This window comes from Drosophila melanogaster, chromosome 3R, assembly GCF_000001215.4.
Source record: "Drosophila melanogaster chromosome 3R".
Taxonomy (NCBI): Eukaryota; Metazoa; Arthropoda; class Insecta; order Diptera; family Drosophilidae; genus Drosophila; species Drosophila melanogaster.
In genome coordinates this window covers 29,180,659-29,200,379 of record NT_033777.3, presented here as the reverse complement: position 1 = coordinate 29,200,379, position 19,721 = coordinate 29,180,659, and the positions used below count along the sequence as shown (strand labels likewise).

The 19,721-nt window shown below is 43.0% G+C and overlaps 2 protein-coding genes across 5 annotated transcripts in view; one reads left to right on the top strand and one right to left on the bottom strand.

Annotated features, from left to right (window-relative positions):
• Nucleotides 1-1,168: 1,168 nt before the first annotated feature.
• CG14515 (uncharacterized protein) lies at nucleotides 1,169-2,824 on the bottom strand. The gene is made up of 2 exons (NM_143424.3): nucleotides 2,313-2,824; nucleotides 1,169-1,295 (listed from the first exon to the last, which is right to left on the bottom strand). Exons 1-2 carry the CDS (start codon nucleotides 2,744-2,746, stop codon nucleotides 1,223-1,225), a joined length of 507 nt encoding a protein of 168 aa, NP_651681.2. The 5' UTR covers nucleotides 2,747-2,824; the 3' UTR covers nucleotides 1,169-1,222.
• A 2,561-nt stretch (nucleotides 2,825-5,385) lies between these two features.
• Nucleotides 5,386-19,721, top strand: part of jus (julius seizure) — a 23,804-nt gene continuing 9,468 nt past the window's right edge. For 2 of the 4 annotated variants that reach the window (NM_001276130.1, NM_001104492.2), the window contains exons 1-2: nucleotides 5,386-5,492; nucleotides 18,508-19,221. In NM_001276130.1, the coding sequence (NP_001263059.1) occupies nucleotides 18,669-19,221 (553 nt within the window). In that variant the 5' untranslated portion in view covers nucleotides 5,386-5,492; nucleotides 18,508-18,668. The remainder of the gene's footprint in view (nucleotides 5,493-18,507; nucleotides 19,222-19,721) is intronic. The other 2 variants (NM_001276131.1, NM_001104493.2) reach the window with 1 other exon arrangement.

Below are 19,721 nucleotides of genomic sequence, written 5' to 3'. Positions count from 1 at the left end.
TCACCGGACAGTAAACAAAACGCGTGCGGAAAACCAGACTCAAATTCGCCCGACTGGACAACGAACTCGGTTGCTCCAGGGACGGATTCTCCACCGGGAGGGTGTTCGACTCCAAGCCCCCCATTTTGGGCTGCGCTCCTGTGGAGTCCATAAAGCCAGACAAAGGCAGGCGGCGGTACGGCGAATTCGATCAAAACAAGTCGGCTAACGTATATAATTACATATGTACGTACATACATACATATGTACATATGTGCAACGCACGAAAACAAAGTGCTTCCCAGTAACCCCCCCACTTCATCGTGTGTGTGCCCCGCCCCCAAGCCAGCGTGGGTTGCCATGCACTTTTCGCTGGAATGACAATAACAAGCGAGCGACTGAGTTCGCAGGCGAGTAAACAAGCTGCAAGCGAAATGTGTAAGTGCAATGTACAGTGGAGCTTCGATGCATGCGACAGTGAGTTTATGATTTCATAGCTTTTTATTGAATTATCTGTAGAGTATAACCAATATTAGGCATTATATATTTAACTAAGGCTTAAGTAAGTTGGCTACCATAATTGGTAGTAAATTTCAAGCAAAACAAACCGTCTGCCGATTAGCAATTCCGCGAACTCTTTTGCACGCCTGGTCATATCTGCAAACCGATTCCTTATCCTTATCCGCTTCCTATTGTTGTAAGGGCAATCAATCAGAAGTGCTTTAGACCTATGCTACGAATACTTATCTTGGCCTATGTCTTGGTCAAATTCGTTGGCCGTCTAATTACTTTATAGCACAGCCAGCCTGAAAGGTGCTTAGAGTTTCCAATTTGCCGGGGCGCCCAAAACGAATTTCCTATGAGAAGCTGGCCAACGTGTCTGGAAACCCAAACGTGCTCGGCTCGTGCGTTCCATTTCGGACTTGGAGTGGAGTGGGTGGGAGGATGTGGGCGGATGTGGGTGGCAAGGTGCTGTCTGTGGTGGGCGACGGGAACTGGTTCGCCTCGTTGGGCGCTGGGATGTGGGCTGGTCATTCATAAGCGCTGAGCCAAAAAGCCAATAATTTTGCCCTGTAATGTTGATTGCACAGCTCAATGGGGCGCCTTTGGCGTCCGACGTCCAAGACGTCGGAATGGTGAATGGCAGTCGAAAAAAAATCCTCAAACAACAATTTCGTTTTGACTAATTAGGGTTTTTAAGATTTATTGCCCGGCTGCCTTAAAAGTAAGTACATAATTTCAGTTATGGCCGCTCCGCCTGCACTTTGTTCACAATGTCGCTCCAAAACGTTCCGTACTCCTGTAGCACAGTGCCCCTGCAGCGAAAAGTGAAAATGTTAATTCTTATGGTTGCTCGCAAGTCATGATTTTTTCTAATTTATTCGCAAGGAAGTCTATAAATAGTTAGTAGACAATGATTAGGCAATATTAGCAGATGATTTTTAAGGTGAGACGACACTGGACTACAGTACTTTCAAATCAAATGGTTATGGAGAAAATAATACATTTTATAGCTTATAATTCTGTGCATTAATTCCCTTAGTGTACTATGATGATTGATTTCAGATCTTGTGCAAGATGTGTCCATAAACTTTGCTTGTCTGTTTGTGATTAATACCCATATTTGCATATTTTGGTTTTGGTAGAATGACAAATGAGACAAGTGTCCGGAAAATAAGTTTTGTGTGGTTAATTCACAGTTGGCACTTGTCTATGTTGGCCAGTGTTATCTGCCGACAAAGTTGACAAAGTTGCATAAAAAGCATTGACAGCTTTTCTTTGGCTTTTTTGAGCTTGTCACTGTGCGGCGTCTTTGCCGTTTGATGCCTTTTTTTGTGGACCATTGATGAGGGGTGTGCTCTTTCCAAATAAATCAATTACATAATGCCTTTTGTGCGATTATCCGGCAAGTTTTTGTCCGCCTGACAATTATGCGCGCATTACATTATGTGGGTCAACGTGGCGTATGATTAATGAATCCCTTCACGAGGCACAATGATGTTGCCACGGCTTATGCTACTTCCACCGTCGCCTCCGATGATAATGATGATTATTATGAGGGTGATGGGCCATAGAAGACACGAACTGCGTTGTACGAAGCCAGTTTTGACAAAGTGCTTCATTGAAACTGTCCGAAAAAATGGGTGCTAAGCGGTCATTTATTTTATTAAGTTGGTAGTGAAACTTCTGCATGCATTTAAGTTGTTTGCTGTGACTGTAAGAGCACTACTTAACACTGAAAGTTAGTTCGATTATAGATTCTAGATCTTTCTAATAATTCCATTGGCTTGAGCTATATAATTAACCCACTCCTCCTATAACTTCCAACTTACGTGAAGTAGACTTGTCCCCGCTTATTTTGCGGTGCCTTCCAGATGAGCTTGGCGCCCAGCTTGTCCCGGTTGTCCGAGTGCGTAATGGCCGAGCACTCTGGAATGGTCTTGGTGTTCTCGCTCTGCACCCACTCGCCGATCCACTCGTTCGAGTTGGCATCACGCGCCTGCAGGAAGAATCCCCGGAAGACGGTGCTCTGGTCCGAGTGCGGGTAGATGACCACCGATATCTGCTGGCCGGGATGGTAGGTCTGCGCATCGGCCACCACCTCGTACGGATTCGAGTGAGCCGGCTGACTCCGGGCCTTGCCATGATTCGGCTGATTCGCCCGCTGCTTCACGCACGTGTCCGCCGGAGCGCCGTCCGGAAAGGCGACTGCGGCGCCTATCAGCAGGAGCAGCTCCAGCGACAACCACTTGAATCGATCCTTCATGGCTCTGGAATTCGATTTTCCTGATCGTGGGAAAAAACGCGCGCGCTCTCGGCTAATCTGACGCTGAAACTCGGCTCGCCGCCGCCATCGCCGGCCGCTTATAAACCCAAGCGGCAATGCCACAAGCGACGCTGCCGCCGAAGACATGGGCGGGCGGTTCAAGTGGACAGATAGCCACAGTCGGGGGTGTTTGAATAGGAGCGTTTAGCTATCCAAGAAAGCCAGCTATTGGAGAAGTCAGTGCGCTAAATCATCTTTTTCTTGACTACGATAAAACTTTTTCTAAAAAGTTATTTGTACTGTTTAAAAAAATATTCAAAAATATGCAAAAATATAAACGAATATTCCACGCTTTTCTTCCAGAACTCTTTGCTGTTGATCAACTGTTATGATAAATAGTAATTAATAGCCTTTGATAACTTTATTTACTAAACAATTGCACTAAGACCCAACCGTAAATCATTACTATTATTTTATTTGGTTTTTAATTCTTAAAAGAACTAACACGGAATGATGTGTCAAGAATAAATCATTGACAGATGCCAGCTGCCATCCCAATAGATTTTCTTTGACTAATTTATGGCCGCAGCGGTGCTATTAAGCTGACCGCAAATGTAGTGGGGCGCTCAGCTGGCGGCGGCCAACCAGTTTTTAATGATCAAAAAGCAAATGGCCAAAACACACAGAGTTCCTTTCCTGCACAGTGATCCAAACTGGGTCACACATTAGTCCCTCCCCTGGTCGACGAATCGGATTTCTTTGCTCGGTTTGGTGGTCTGGGCCCGAAACTCTGGTGCTGCTCTAAGTGCTCCATTGCGAAATTCTATGCTTCTAATCGCTGAAAATGTTGGAAAATGTTGGAAAATGCTGTCCGCACTGCAACATGTTCCGCAGTTTGTTTACTTTGCGCCTGTTCGCTGCATTTTTCAGCGCGTTTTAATGTTTTAATTGACAGGCAGCCGCCGTTGGCGTTGATTTCGCTGAATTGAGTTGGCTCCGGTTGGGTTTTTCCTTTTTCTGATTTCTCAGTTGTGATTTTTTTCTGGCAGTTCGCTTTTCCCCCTTTGATACCGCTGCGTTTCGCATTTCACAGCTTCAGTCGGCGGTTTCCTTTCTGGGATCCGCCAACGCCATTCCTTCGTGGAATATGGTTTTCCACCACCTCATTTTCACTTTAGTTTTTGGCAAGGGGGATAATTGCAACAGCTGCTGTCAGTTGGAATACAAATGGAATAATTAAGTCAGTTCTTTAACTTTAAGCATTTGCTTAAATTTTCATTTATAAATTGTTCGGAATGTTTTAAAATAGTGTTTATACTCATTAAGAGAAATAATTATGCGAAATAATTATCAATTAAACTATAACAAATGGCACACAACACAGCTATGTGTTTTATAATTCCTATTTTCGCAGCATATTTTATAGCTAGAATGGTAACTAAATAAAAAATATAAATAAAGTGCCCAATTATTTCTGCTCACTTTAATTATCTTTTTTTTTTTTTTTTGTTATTCACAAGCACTGCAAACAGCATACCGAATGGCACACAAATTCTAATTTAATAAATGCGCAAATGACCAACAACACTTCGGGCCAAAACACACTTTTAAGTGCTAGTGTGTGTATCTACACGCACTCACACTTTGGGCCAAGTCAATACCAAACTTGTTTCATTAATTAAAATGTTCGGTTAATTATTCAAATTGCACGTGCCAGCGTCAGCAACTTTTGCGCACAAAACTAAATTGTTTGCTTTTGGCAATGTGTTTGTGCTGAAACGTGATAAATAATACTCTAGATTGCTGAACTTTACAATTGGACATTGGCGCTTATTTGCATTTCAAGTTGGCCGCACTGCAAAGGTCAGTTAACCCGGTGGCTTTGCTTTAACCGAAGGATCAGCGGGCCGAAAGGACATATCATCCATTATGGATGCGGCGAATGCGAATTTTCAACTCCCTGCACTGGGCAGCAGCATACCGAAATTTTCGGCCATTGAAAATGACATTTGCGCCACATCACACCAGGTCTTGTTACGCTACACAGAGAAAAATATACTAAAAATATTATAGAATTTCATTTTATTATGAATTAATCTATTCATATTTGTTTGATATTTTTGATTTTTTTTATATATAAAATACACTATTTACAAAACTTTAACGCATCAAGTCATGCCATTATCATAGAGTTTAAAAATATAAGTAAGCTAAATATTTTATCAATTAATATCTATATATAATATATATATAATATGCAAGCTGGTAATGTGTTTCTTTCAGTGCATCCATCCTCCGGCCAATGCATGCGAAATTTACTTCAACCTAAAGTACGAAAAAAGTGGGCAAACGAAGGAAAACTGCCAGCCGCCTTAAACCGATGTGCCATGTAAATAGTGGAGCTTGTGGGCTCAGAGGGGGGGATGGAGCGGTGGCCCGAGGAGGGGTCGAAAAATCCACTTCATCGGCGACGGTTGGCGCGGAAAAGTGTGTCACCTGCAGGCGGGAAATGCGCAGGTCCTGTGAGAGGAAAAGCGGCTGCCGCCTGATGGTGACTTTTCCTCGCAGACTTTTCACCAACGCCACATTCGCATTTTCCACCAAGGCTGTGGGAAATTCGGCTCAGAACGTGGTCAGACGTCGAAGCGCGTGGTCGTCGAGTTTTCCGAGAAAATCCAGTGGGAAAGCAAACAGTGCGAGGCAGCAGCAGCAGCAGCAACAACAACTATCTAGAGCAAAGGAAATTGTGAGCAATTTGTATTTTAGTAGTATATTTCTTACGCGCGTGAGTGTGTGTGTGTGTGTGAGTCAGTGAATGAGTGTGTAAGTGTGTGAATGTGGTGATGAACCGAACAGCGTGCAACAAGAATAAAAAACGAATGCCCAAAAGTGCCAAACACAAACAACAACAAAAAAAACGAGATGAAAACAGAATATACATAAATGGCAAGCAAATATTTTTCTTCTTGAGCAGGGCAAAGAAAATCACAAACTGCAGCGTATCCATGCCCTCAAACCAAAAAAAAAAGAAAAACAAAAAAATAAAACGAAGAAAACAGTGAAAAGCAATCAAAGTAATAAACGAAAAGGGGGGAATGGCGAACCGAACTGAAAGCAAATCAAAAAAATCAATGCCCTTTCTGCGGAATTATACGTTGCGTATACGTGATATGTACCGAGGTAGCCAAGTCAAATAATAATAAAGGAAATTCTCACGTGACGCATAAAAAAGCCAAGCTCGCACACACACACAGCGATGGCAACAGTAACACGGCATGCCCCTCAAACATACGCACACAGCGGTAAACTTACTACCTGGGACACAAATTGAAGTTGGCGAAACATATTTGCGCAGCAAAGTTGCTACACGCAGCGAAAACTCGCTGCAGTAGTTTCAAATTGTGGGGGGAAACTGTGATAAACACAATTCATAACCAGAAAAGAGTTGAACTAATCAGAAATCTATAAAAGATCTTAAAGTTATGGCTATTTAAAAGCAATGTGGTGCCTAAAGTTGTGGTAGTGCCTAAAAGTAGGCAATGGAATTTGTCATTCGTGAAATGTGACTTGCTGCGTATGTATATAAGTATGATTTGTGTGAAATATCATCATAGCACTGATGAAATTCAAACATTTTCTCATCTTTTCTTGCAAAAGTGTCCCACTTTTCTCCGCCTGCATTTGGAAGGCACATGATTATGATGAGCTTGCCTCGCAAACTTGTTTCTTTTTTGAGGCTCGTGGCTCGAAAATGACAACAGCTGGATGGCCGAGTGGGTGGGTGGCGGAAGATTGCCTTTTGCCGCATTTGTTGCCGCTATTTTGCATACATTGAATTTAATGAACTGCCTGTGTGCGGTGTGTTGGATTTGCTTTTAATAATTTAGGCTGCGCGCGAACTAAATGGCGCTTTTAAAGTACGAACCGTCAGGCGACCCCAATATGGGCGACAAACGGGCGAGATGAGGCACAAATGAAAATATGAAAAAGGGCAGGGAAAACACGAACCATTTAATGCCCCTTCGCACCCTCGTTGCGCCTGTATGGATACGCTGTGAGCTGGTGTGTGTGTGCAACCCCAAGTCGGAAGGGCAGACATACTAACACACTTCAGCCGGAGGACTACGTCATCCTGGCCCAGAAGCTTTGGGGCCAGCAGCCCCCCCCGACAAAGCCAAGCCAAACCACTGCGAACCGAACCCAACCAAACCAAAGCGAACTTCGCTGGGAGCACAACTTTCCCTCGACGTCGCCACATTTTCGCATTCACAATCACATCGCGTGGCATATCCATAGGCGTAAGGATACGGCATAGGCACATGGTCTGGCCTCCACTCACACCATCACACTCGCCTTGCCACACATATACACACAGAGTTTGGCGAATGTGCACATGCACAGTATAGGTGAAGTTATAAGGACTCGAGTTGCGCTGCTCCTCCTTCGGATCGATTCCGGCTAACACAGACTTTGCGGCAGTTGCCGTTGCAAACACTTGAAGAAAAAGGGTGTAACTGTGATCACGAACAAGTCAGCTGCATTTAAAGAATCTTTCAGACTTGGAAGAAGTTAAAACCCTTGATTAGATTGAGATACATTTGCAAAGCTCAGAAGAAAGTAGTGGATAGTTATCTTCTATCTATTTAAAAACCTTTACTTGGTTACATTTTCCGATATTCTGTTTCTATATCATTCGCTTTAGGATCACCTTTCTTTCAGTGAACTAACTCCAATTGCAGTGGCAGTTACTTCGCTACTAGCTGCACGACAATCTGCATGCGGCATGACATCGCGCAGCCGAAGGATCTCGAGGATATATGTGGCTGGCAGGGGGGCGTTGCCGATGGAGACGTCATCAATTTCCATCCAGCCTATAAATACAACTAAAGTATATATGCCACAATGTGATGCCTTTGCGCCGGCGGCAAGTGTTGCAGTAAATTTCGAGGAGATCCGACTGCCGGCATGACCCTTGACCTTCGACTTGCACCATGTGGCATGCCCGTTTATGCTTCGATTTGCCGCCCTATACGCCATATCCACCCCACAGCCCCACGCCACCGCTCAGGCAAATGCAAAATCATTTGCCATCGAAATCGCATGTCGACCGGCAGAAATAAAACTGAAAAAAAAAGAAGTAGAAAGAGCAGACATGCCGTATAGCAAACCGAAAACCCAACCAGAAATCCTTGTCGCACAGTTTGCGTTTATAATTTATATACGACGTTCCCCGTACGAGGAGGCTTCTCTTGTTTTAGTTGCGCATTCGTCCTTGTCCCGGCCAAGTATCCGTATCCAAGGCGGACTCTCAATCGAAATCCGCATGGAGGAGGCCTTTAAGTGCGCCCGCTGGCATTTGGTGCTCCTCCCGTTTAGGCCGACAAGCTGCCCGCTTTATGGCTATTAAAAAATGCATTTAAATACACACCACGGCCTGCCATTTACCATATAAGCCATATACCATATAATCTTCGATGCGGCCTGCGTCTGTCTCCGGTTTTCGCTTCTCGGGCCTCTTCAGCTCCTCCTCAGCTCGAGTATGAGCTCCTTTGGGGCGTTGTTGAAAATTGAAATTGCGCGCTTATTTATGGAGCTCTGGCGGGGACGCTGGCGTTGATTGCCGTAACGCCCCATTGCCTGGTACATGACTATAATAATGATTGCCATTTTTATAGGCCAGCCAGCGCCGGCGCTGCGAAGATAAATTGTTTGGCTGCTTGGAAAATCGTTTCGCTTCGACATTTGAATCCTTTTGCTCGAAACTATCTGCTTGATTTTCCCCTGGCAAATGGCTGCTGCGGTGGGTCAGCGCATGAATGCCAATGAAGTACAGCGCTAGCCACGGCGTATACTTAATTTTCGGGCAAATACTTCTAGATCTTTCGAGGGCTGACAGCGCTTCCCATAGGCGCGGTTAGCTTAAGTGCACTAATTAATTTTGCTGAGGTGAGGCTGTCCTTTAAGTAGCTTAAGGATAACTAAATGCCGCATCTCTGGGGCTTTCGCTGTGTGTGTGGGTGTGTGTGTGTGTTCACCTCCAGGATAAATAATAAAATTGCCAGCGGTCGACTGGCCCCGTTTCGCTGATGACACAGAACCGAGGAGTCGAGTGGCCCGGAGTCGAAAAGTCGACCTCTGACACCCTCATTATCCTACATGTGTACAGCCACATAGTCCTTTATATGTGCGGCAGCACGTGTGGAATATTAAGCAAACTGTGCAAACAGTCGTTGTCACATTAACCATGTCATGGCAAGTGCATATGCCACTCTATCACCCCCGACACTTGGCTCAGCGATTGTGGAGCCGTGCACTGGGAGAAATTATAATGGCATACTTCATATAAATAGCGATATTGCTATAATATCTGCATTCAAACAAATAACTAACTAACTGTCTCCTTCAAAGTTAGATGTAACATTACTCGCCAGAGCTATGATATTAGGTTGTTCATAGCAATTATTTCTCTGAGTGTATGCCACCTTTTAGACCATGTTCTATTTATAGTACACAAGCGGCACATATTTTATTTTTCGTGCGTGATCAATGGAGTGCGCGTTGCAGGCATTATAATGACCAATGACCATCCAACGGCACTCGATTAGCGCCACTTCACGCCGCTCTAAATGGATTCCAGAGCTTGTGGATTCCAGTGACTAAGCCTGGAAAAATCGCATTTTCCTTCCGCATTGGTGGCTATATGTGCCACTCGCCCAAAGCCCCACTTTTCGCACGTGGCCTGCACACGACGCAAATGTTAAATATTGCAGCACTTTCAGGCGATTCATTTTGGAGGCGCCATCCCAACCCAATGCATCTCCCGTTCCGTCGCATCTCATCCCAGCACTGCCACATCCACATCCGCAGTTGCATCCGGCGAGCGACTGCAAAAAGCGAAAGATTTGCATGCCGAGAGCAGAAATCGATGGGTATTATTGGGTATATCCAGATAATCGCCTTTGATAACTTCGCAGAGGTATATCATCAATTCACATGATGAAAGTATTAAGAGATGCACCAAAAATTTGCATAGAAAGAAGTATCTTTTTGGTACAGCACATTCCTTGAACTATTTATGGCTTTCCATGGGTATCTTGAAACGTAAAGTTTGGCCCTAAATATATATCCATCTGCCTGCCTGTCTGGCTGGAAATAATTTGCAACATTCATCGTTAGTTCGACACGTAAAAGTGCACTGGATACGGGATTGGGAATTTCACTGCGAATTGCGAATGCGACGCCGTATGCATTCTTGATGTCTTTCTGCATGGCAAGCGAATTTAATGGCTAAAATTTCTATTGTTCGGGGAAATTGTGTTTAAATTGCCTCCGCAAATCAACGGCTGAATAAAAGCGGAGCGCAGTAGATCGAACACAGGTTGATATCCGCTTTGAATTTCCCACAGACCAAAGGGAATCAGATGAATCAGAAAATATATCAACGTGCTGGTGTGCGACATGCTGACATATCTGATTTACTACAATCACCCACTGAACGCCTCGTTGCGTGCATTAGAAACTCATTAACTCATTCGGTTCGCTTTTGGCTGGCTGCACACGGGGCGTATGGTTGATATTGCATGGGGCAGCAGCACAGATGGGGCATATGATAGTGATAGTGCACACAATTGTTATGTGGCATTTGCACATCGAAATATATATGACAGCTGCAAGCTGTGCAAAGTCAAAACATTTATTTATAATGTGTCAGGCGGCAAAGGTTAAAAGTTGCCCATCGACTGCCAACAACTCCGTTCAACTGCTGGAATCAATTGCAATTGCCAACTCGATGGAAATCCGTTTACATTGAACTCGCCCCCACTTCCCTTTCCTGCCCCCACCCCCTACACTTCATCCTTCTGCCAGCGGAAACGGAAATGCACAATGGCAAGAGGCAAGCGCCGCCCGCCGACGACAAAGGCCCGAGTTTATTTATTATCAAAGGGCATGGGACATGCATACATCCGCCCGCCAAGACAAGCTGCAAATCTTCGCCGGTTCTTTATTCGCCACTCGGTATTTCAGCATTCAGCATTTAGCATTTCAGTATTTAAGGCACGACCCTCGCGGGCTAATTGGGCGGTGTGGTGGCACAGAAGTTTCCAGGCCAGCTACCCTTTCTCAATGGACTCAAAGGCAGTCTGCAGGAACCGCCGCTTGCCACGCCATGTTTCGTGATTTCCTTTGATTCAATGCGTTTGCTTTTGGGCGGCCGAACGGAGCTGAAGGATCAAGTGGGAGGGGGCAGACACGTAGGTGGGTGGAGTGGGAGGAGTGGGGGAAGTGCCCGGCACACGCCCCCTACAACGTTTACAACTCACGCCATTTCCGCTCGCCAGTCGCCTGGCTGTTGTCGTCGTCGTCACAGTACACTGACGCAAATTACTAGTAATTACATACATTTTGACATTTTAGCTAAACGCATCTTCAGCAAGTAGAATACCTTTTTTTATTGGGAACTTCAAAGGTATCATCACTCATTTGCTTTGGACAATGATATGAACTTGGCTTATAAAATGTTTTTCTTCTCCCAAATCTGATATCATTTTACGCCCAGTGTGACTTTGTAAACTTTGTTTGTTTGGTCGCTGGCAATACTTTATTGTATTTCGCATTTTTCGCCATTTATTTATTGCCCTTTACATGGCAACCCGAAAAGGAACCAGGGCGCCACCGATGTCCCCGAATCCTGCGAATCCTGCGAAGCCTCCATCCACCTGGCTTGAAGCTCGAAGCTCAACAGTTTCGCCTCGTTCCAGCGATCATAATTCATTCATATTTGGAATGGCATTCGTATATCCACTTAGTAATACGGTTCCTTCGCGCCGCCCGAAATGAAATGCGAGCCGAAATTAATTCATAATGAGGAGCGCAGCGAAGCAACAGCAGCCAGGAATTTTCCGAGCTCGCTTTTCCATGCTGTATATACTATGCATACACTGCGATGGGCAATTTGACAACATGCGATATTTAATTGAGTTTTAATATACGCTACTCACACACACACGCACACACACCGTTGGCGGGGGGCATTTGAAATATAAAACTAAATGTAACGTTATTTAGCCATGAATGCGATAAGCATTACTCACACTCGGTGGAAAAGTAAGCGCAGGTAAATGGATCGGATTTTACGCGGCCGGGGAAATGGAGTGAGTCACGAATTAACTAGAGCAATTTTATATTGGCATACAAACATGGTAACATGTTAGTAATTCTATTTCGGAGCGTGTAATTTAGTTTCAAATTTAATTCAGCAGCGAAGCAAACAAGTTTTTAATAGAAATAGGTGGAAACTTTTCATTATTTTACATTCCATTGCCCCACCTTCAAGGTGATGTTCCCGCCCCAATGTCTCGAGGGTCCGATTCACGGAGCGTGTCGCCCAGAAATGCATCCTTGTCGGAACTTGGATACTGTAAAGGTGGGAGATTGAGAGAATGGAAACGAAAGGGAAGGACAATGGCAATGGCATCCATCCAACGACCTGTAATCGACTCGAATCGATGTTCTTGCCCACTGATTGCTCAATCGGCCATTTCATTTGGGTTTAATTTTCGCAGGAAAATTCTTGAGCGATTCCCCGCGGGTCGCCACGCATTGCCATTCAATTTGCTGCCACACTGAAAGAGTTGCACGAGTTGAGGGCAATCCAATTAGTAAATTTCATTGCTCTCAGCATTTTTCCCCTCAGCATCAGATTTTCATATCTGACGTTGCTTTAATTAATTCTGAAACCGAACTGCAAATTCCAATTCAATCACTGGCCCCAAATTGAGGTCTCGTTGGAAGGTAGAACATTGATTTAATTATGGAGACTTGAGACTGGTTTGGTTTCAATTTGTGGCTTGGCATTTTGGCCTGGTTAAGTTCAAAAGTGCGTGAAAAAGTTTATATCCTAATCGTCTGATTAAACCCTAGCTTATTTATGCTATGCTTTGGATTTTGAACTGCTGGATTTTCATCGAAGATAAATGCATTGTCCCTAGTTCATTTCGGACATTGAGTTATGGCTTTAATCATTGAATTGTAGCCGCTGGCTAGATTATTTATTTTCGCCGATTTTGCCAGTGTGTGTTGACCAAACAAAATGACAGCAGATTCTATTAGTTTTGCCGAATCTTGGGGCCATTAGGCGGCGCATTGAGGCGCCTTCATTGTGTGGGTGTCTTGCTGGCTGGCCAAGAGCAATGGTTCGGTTATTCGTCTTCGTCCTTTTGCTCCTTCAGTCCTTTCGTCCTTTGTGCGAGTCACTGACTGCCGCTCGTCACTGGTCGCTTGGTGTCTGTGGTCGTGTGCCAAATGCCAAGCCATTTGTTCCGAGCACATAAATCTTGGCGAATAATTGCTGTAATGGCACGCATTCGCAAAGATTCTGGCCTCAATCGATGGGGGGGGGGGTTTCGCTTAAAATATGCGAAACGAACTGCAGTTTGGCTCTGCTCTTTAGATTCTCCACTTAGATTGCTCCCATCAGCAATCAATAAAATTTAGCATGCACCAAGTACAGTCAGGCTTCCGAAACTCAGACATTTAGCGTTTCGAATGCAGTCGAAAGCAATCAATCTTAGCCAATATTTACTCAGAGCTTTTTCAACTAATCACAAATATTCAGTGCATGTTTACATGGGCTCAGTGAGACACATTTCCATGTGCCAATTAATGAGCACATGTCGTTTTCTCATTATGAAAATTAAAGGTGGGTCAATGTCAGAAATAACATATGTGGGTATACATTTCATTTTGAAGCAAAAGTGTAATGAATTAAGTATTCATTGCTCTTGTAACACAATTTGTTTTATTCATTTATTTGAGTTCATACTAGTTCATACTAGGGATAATTTCTCGCTATACAAATTCGTAATTTGGTCATAAAAACGAAAATATTGATCAGAAAATGGAATGGCATACCTTGTTAAGCTCGTAAATGTATTTTAAAAACAATTACATTTAAAGTTTTGTGAAAAAATTTTTTACGATTTTTGTGAAATTTTGTGATGTAACCCCTTACCAAAAATGCGAAAATTGACAAAAATCGAAAAATTTCAAATCACCCTAATGGCATTATTTTTAGTTAGAAGAGGGTCTTAGACGTAAAAAAAAGTGTGTCTTATGGTTTTAAGTCACATTTTGGCCAAGTTAGAGCTCTAAAACCCCTTAAAAAGGAGGTATTTTGGCTAAAAAAATGAAAATATTAATCGGAAAATGTAATGGAATACTTTAATAAGCTACTAAAAGCAATTATAAAAGATGAACATTCACAATTTTGAAAAAAAAAATTTTTACGATTTTTGTGAAATTTTGTGATGTAACCCCTTACCAAAAATGCGAAAATTGACAAAAATCGAAAAATTTCAAATCACCCTAATGGCATTATTTTTAGTTAGAATAGAGTCTTAGACGTAAAAAAAAGTGTGTCTTATGGTTTTAAGTCACATTTTGGCCAAGTTAGAGCTCTAAAACCCCTTAAAAAGGAGGTATTTTGGCTAAAAAAATGAAAATATTAATCGGAAAATGTAATGGAATACTTTAATAAGCTACTAAAAGCAATTATAAAAGATGAACATTCACAATTTTGAAAAAAAAAATTTTTACGATTTTTGTGAAATTTTGTGATGTAACCCCTTACCAAAAATGCGAAAATTGACAAAAATCGAAAAATTTCAAATCACCCTAATGGCATTATTTTTAGTTAGAATAGAGTCTTAGACGTAAAAAAAAGTGTGTCTTATGGTTTTAAGTCACATTTTGGCCAAGTTAGAGCTCTAAAACCCCTTAAAAAGGAGGTATTTTGGCTAAAAAAATGAAAATATTAATCGGAAAATGTAATGGAATACTTTAATAAGCTACTAAAAGCAATTATAAAAGATGAACATTCACAATTTTGAAAAAAAAAATTTTTACGATTTTTGTGAAATTTTGTGATGTAACCCCTTACCAAAAATGCGAAAATTGACAAAAATCGAAAAATTTCAAATCACCCTAATGGCATTATTTTTACTTAGAATAGAGTCTTAGACGTAAAAAAAAGTGTGTCTTATGGTTTTAGGTCACATTTTGGCAAAGTTAGAGCTCTAAAACCCCTTGAAAAGGAGGTATTTTGGCTAAAAAAATGAAAATATTAATCGGAAAAGGTAATGGAATACTTTAATAAGCTACTAAAAGCAATTATAAAAGATGAACATTCACAATTTTGAAAAAAAAAATTTTACGATTTTGTGAATTAAAGGTGTTACCCTTACCAAAAATGCGAAAATTGACAAAAATCGAAAATTTTCAAATCACCTTAATGGCATTATTTTTAGTTAGATTAGACTCTTAGCCGTAAAAAAAATTGTGTCTAGTGGTTATAAGTCACATTTTGGCCAAGTTAGAGCTCTAAAACCCCTTCAAAAGGAGGTATTTTGGCTAAAAAAATGAAAATATTATTCGGAAAATGTAATGGAATACTTTAATAAGCTACTAAAAGCAATTATAAAAGATGAACATTCACAATTTTGAAAAATTTTTTTTTTCGAATTTTGGTAATTTTATGATGTAACCCCTTACCAAAAACGCGAAAATTGACCAAAATTTGAAAACTTCAAAATTATCCAAAAAGTCACAAATATCGTTAGTTAAGACTATCAGTTGTAAAAAATAGTATGCGTTATGATTGTACGATCGAATTTGGCCAAGCAACAACCATATGCCCCTCAGATGGAGCAAGTTTTGGTCAGAATTCGATCATCCTTTTAATTGGGGATTCAACTTAAGGAAGTTCAACTGTTTCTGTATCGCCATTTCATCTGTATCTGTATCTGAATGTAGTATCTATTCGGCTGGCGCTAAGCCAGGGTGCGTTCCGTTTTGGCGGCGTCTGTGTAGCTCAAGCCCACTTGGACTGGCGCTGTTTGCCCTCGTTCCGACGGCTTTTCCATGTGGAAGGACCTATTGTTTGGCTTAGCCATGTTTGGCTATGCATTGTTGTTACTGCAAATACTCGAACAACACACACAGACACACTGACACACGCACAGACAAACACACGCACACGTGTGTCCTTAGCCATTGTTTGCTGAATTTATTGCACGAATTTCTGAATTGGCTCTCTGCGACTGTTTGTAGTTTTATTTTCTTACTTTTACGCCCCAAGCGCGTGTCCTTGAGGCTTATGCTAAAACAATGGGTGATTCCGGCGCAAAAAGTATTTATTGGACCACTGGCCGTATGTCCTGGAGCCCCAGTTGATGGGTCAGCCGGCCACCTGGCTTATGATTTATGCTTGTGTCATGTTAATTAGCACGATCTTAGCCTGATTAGGGTTATCTCGTTTGCGTGGGCCTCTGCGTTGCGCATACGCCACGTTGCCGCATGCGAAAAAATGCGGTACAGCCGTCGGCAAAACAAATACGGCCCACGTTCTACAGTGAATTCAAAGTGTGAATGAAACTCAAAATGAATGTGATTCATTTCGAATATTTTATTTCGACGATTAGTTCCCGCAATAGCAGTTGCCTACTTTAATAACCAATTAAATATTGTGAAGTATAAATTACTGAGCTTACTTTCTTGGTTGGTATCTGAGTAATCCCTCTTTACGAATACAGTGAACTGTGTGTAATTGCCAGCGACAAAAGAACACCAAACAAAAGAACACCAAACCAAAGAGCGTGGACAAAGAAGTGCCATGAAATGAACTCCAATTTGATTTCATTACACCAGTAATTAGCAATTAGTGAGCAAATTGTGTTCTCTGCGGCATATGAACTTGGCCGGATAGCCGTGCTCGATTAGTGAACTTTCACTGTACCCGTAAAGTTGGGACTACATCCGTTGTGGCTGATGTGGTCGTTGCTGTTGTTGTAGATGCTGTGATACCATGGTTGTAATTTCCTTGTTCGTGGCTGCCTTTCATGTGTCAGGCATTTGTCCCATCAACATCAACATTACCACACCACGCCATACCGCACCAAACCATAGCAGACCCATCTTCTTAGGCCCCCAATTCCCTCGTTGTCACAATTTTCGTGGGGCCTGAAGGCAGTCACATGGAATATATTGCGTATACGCCGTGTAATGAATACTCATCGTCCAATTGACAACGTATGAATTTATGAAAAACGAAAAACAATTCCTCGCTTTGCGTGTGGGGAACGGGCAGATATGTTGGCATAAATATGCAACATGTTTCCCGTGCATCATTTGCGCCCCAGTGCCTCACGCGTTTACGGGGTTTTCCGCGCAGGACATGCTAGTATCCTTAATCGCAATCGTAACAGAGGAGCCACCGAGGCTAAAAACAGGCTTAAACCGACGAATTTGTGCCACATATTCGCTGCAAGTGAGCATAAATTACACGAAAATGGGGATTTGCACTGTCTGCCAGGCTGGAAAATCCTGGCAACATTTTCCCACTCTGTCCCTGGGAACCCGAAAGCGTTTATTTTGAAATCAGCACCAAAGCCGGCTCATTTGGCTTGTAACCAAGGCCCGAAACAAAGGCATTTTCCTGTCAGGAACTGCTCATAGGAGTGTATGTTTCCATAAGCAATTGCGATGAGCTCTTTATTTTTGGCATATCTTTATAAATAGAGCTGCGGACACTTTCATGCCTTTCGCAGGTTCAGGTTTTTCCATTTAAGCTGGGCTTACAGGGTGTTTTTTTATTAAAGGCTGACATGTGGAAAACAATGCACTACTTCAACCACAACCCTGATCTCATATATAAGCACGTTTACAACGTATATAAATGGCCTCAGACAATAGACTCTCCTTGTCAAGGACCATTTGTAAGCAGACAAATTTCTAAAAATACTTGCGGTTGACATTCTTTTGACAAATCTTTATAAATAGATGTGTGGACACTTTAAGACATTCAAAGCAGACGAACTTCCTTTAAACCGAATGGTTATTAATGTCGTTATGTGTGTGTATATTTAGGCCATGTGGTTCTGTATTCCAAGTTATTTGGACAGACTGCAGTCTATTATTTAACCATCAGTGTGGTTTTAGGTCCGCTTAGAAGTGTGTCGGCCACAAAATGCTGATAGCAATGACTGCATACACTAAGCAGAATAATTTAGTTCAAGCTTATAAGTAAGCTCCTATTATTCATCCCACTCGATTGCTGTTTAGTGCTGAATATCTCTGTTTATTTTGGCCTATTTGACATGCGCCGAGTGCATGTTTCAACCTGATATGCAGACGAATGCCACCACTTGGCCACAAAACCCTGACATGGCCCATAATCGCTGACTAAACAAGCAGCACTTGTCGACCAACATGCGTTGCATGTTATAAAATTCACGATTTATTTATCGCTCGGCCGTGTTCTGGGCAGCCGCAGCAAACACAAATCATTGTCATGCAATTAAATAATATAATGGAAAATGGGTTTTAATTAAATTCTGTAATATTTTCGGTTCCACAATGGACTTACACCGTCCACATCCGCTCGCTGATGGCGTCTGTGGGTGCGCCTAATCCAATTAACTGTCATAGACACACAAATTGGCCGTCACTCAATCCGGTTTGCAGTGCCAAAAGGCCAAAACGCCGCTCACAGTTGTGACAGTTTTCGTCCTGGCCCTGGGTGGAGCCGACTATGTGTCAATTTCGGTTTCAGTTACAGACTTTTGGTGGCACTTTCGGAAATTGTTTCAACAACGGTTTGTAATTTCACACGCCGCAAAGTGATTAGCCTGGCTTTGTCCCCTGATTGAATCCCCCAGCCGAAACTACAACTAACCCCATACCATTTCCTCCGCTTCTTCTTGCAGTGACAGACTTTGATGTGAACCGGACACGAGGGCGAGCACAGGAACAGACGGCAACCAAGCGAACAGCAAAAAAGAACCAAAGCAGAAGAGCCACGCCAATAGTGTGCAAATTAATATAGTTGGAGCAGCATGGATGAGGAGCACGACGACGATCGAATAATATGAGATTAGATGGGGCTCTAGAGCCCCGGCCCCGTCAAGGAGCTGCCACAATCAAGGGCCGCCAGCCCCTGAGGCGCGAAACACGCGAACCATGTGAGACGCAACAGCAGCAGCCAGCTGACGAAGACGACGAGGCCACAGACGCTGAGTGTTTGACCACCAACAGCAGCAGCAGCAGCAGCAGCACCAGCAGCACCAGCAGCAACAATTGCCAAGCCAACTTGGTCTGCAATCCAAAGAGAACAACATCAGCAACGCCCACGCCTAGAAAAACAACCGGCGGCAGAGGCAATACCAGGCATACCATATTAATGGCGCCCAACGTGGGGCATCAGCGGAAGAGCCTTGGCCTGCGACTTCCGATGAAGCAGGGCCGCAGCCGGCGGAGAATGATGGGTGCGGAATGGGGCTGGGAGCGCCTTAACGGCCTGCTCCTGTGCCTGATTTCCGTTATTGCCCTGCTGCCGCCGCTGACGCTCGGCGATGACGGCGATAATTTCTTTGCCGTGAATGCCTTTAGTGCGGGTCCGGAGACGACAACGCCAGAGTTCGGTAAGTAGTCCAAGGTTTAGATAAGAATGATGCGCCATGGAGCGGGATTACCACTGGCTTAGCCCTATTTCAGCATGGAAATAGACCGCAATGGCGTCATCGAGGTGTCATATAATCATACATATGTACATATGTACATGCGGCTGCCTTGACAGTCCTTTGTTCATCTAACTGCCGGCAATTCCATTGCAATTGCATAAGTTCCATAGTGGCATTAAACTGGGAAAGGCTGTATAAGTACCACATTTTATTTCGTTCGTTACGATCTCTTAGGAATATACAGTCTTTCAGTAGCACAAGGCCAGACTAGTTAATTAAAACTTAATTAAGTCAGGTTAATTCACGTTTATAAATTTTCTCCACAACTTCTCTCTGTAGTGCATCTCGAATGCTTTATTCATATCTTAAAGTTGGCCTCAGTTTTTACCTTGAACGAACTTCTTGCCTTTTTTAATAAACTCTCGAAGAAGCTGAACGCCTTAGAGGGACTTACTGACTGT

Bases quoted from the DNA above. Each gene is read 5' to 3' on its own strand.
- CG14515 (NM_143424.3), bottom strand. From the start codon at position 2,746: ATGAAGGATCGATTCAAGTGGTTGTCGCTGGAGCTGCTCCTGCTGATA. The intron at 1,296-2,312 runs GTAAGTTGGAAG...TTTTCGCTGCAG, and splicing joins CGGGGACAAGTCTACTTCAC to GGGCACTGTGCTACAGGAGT.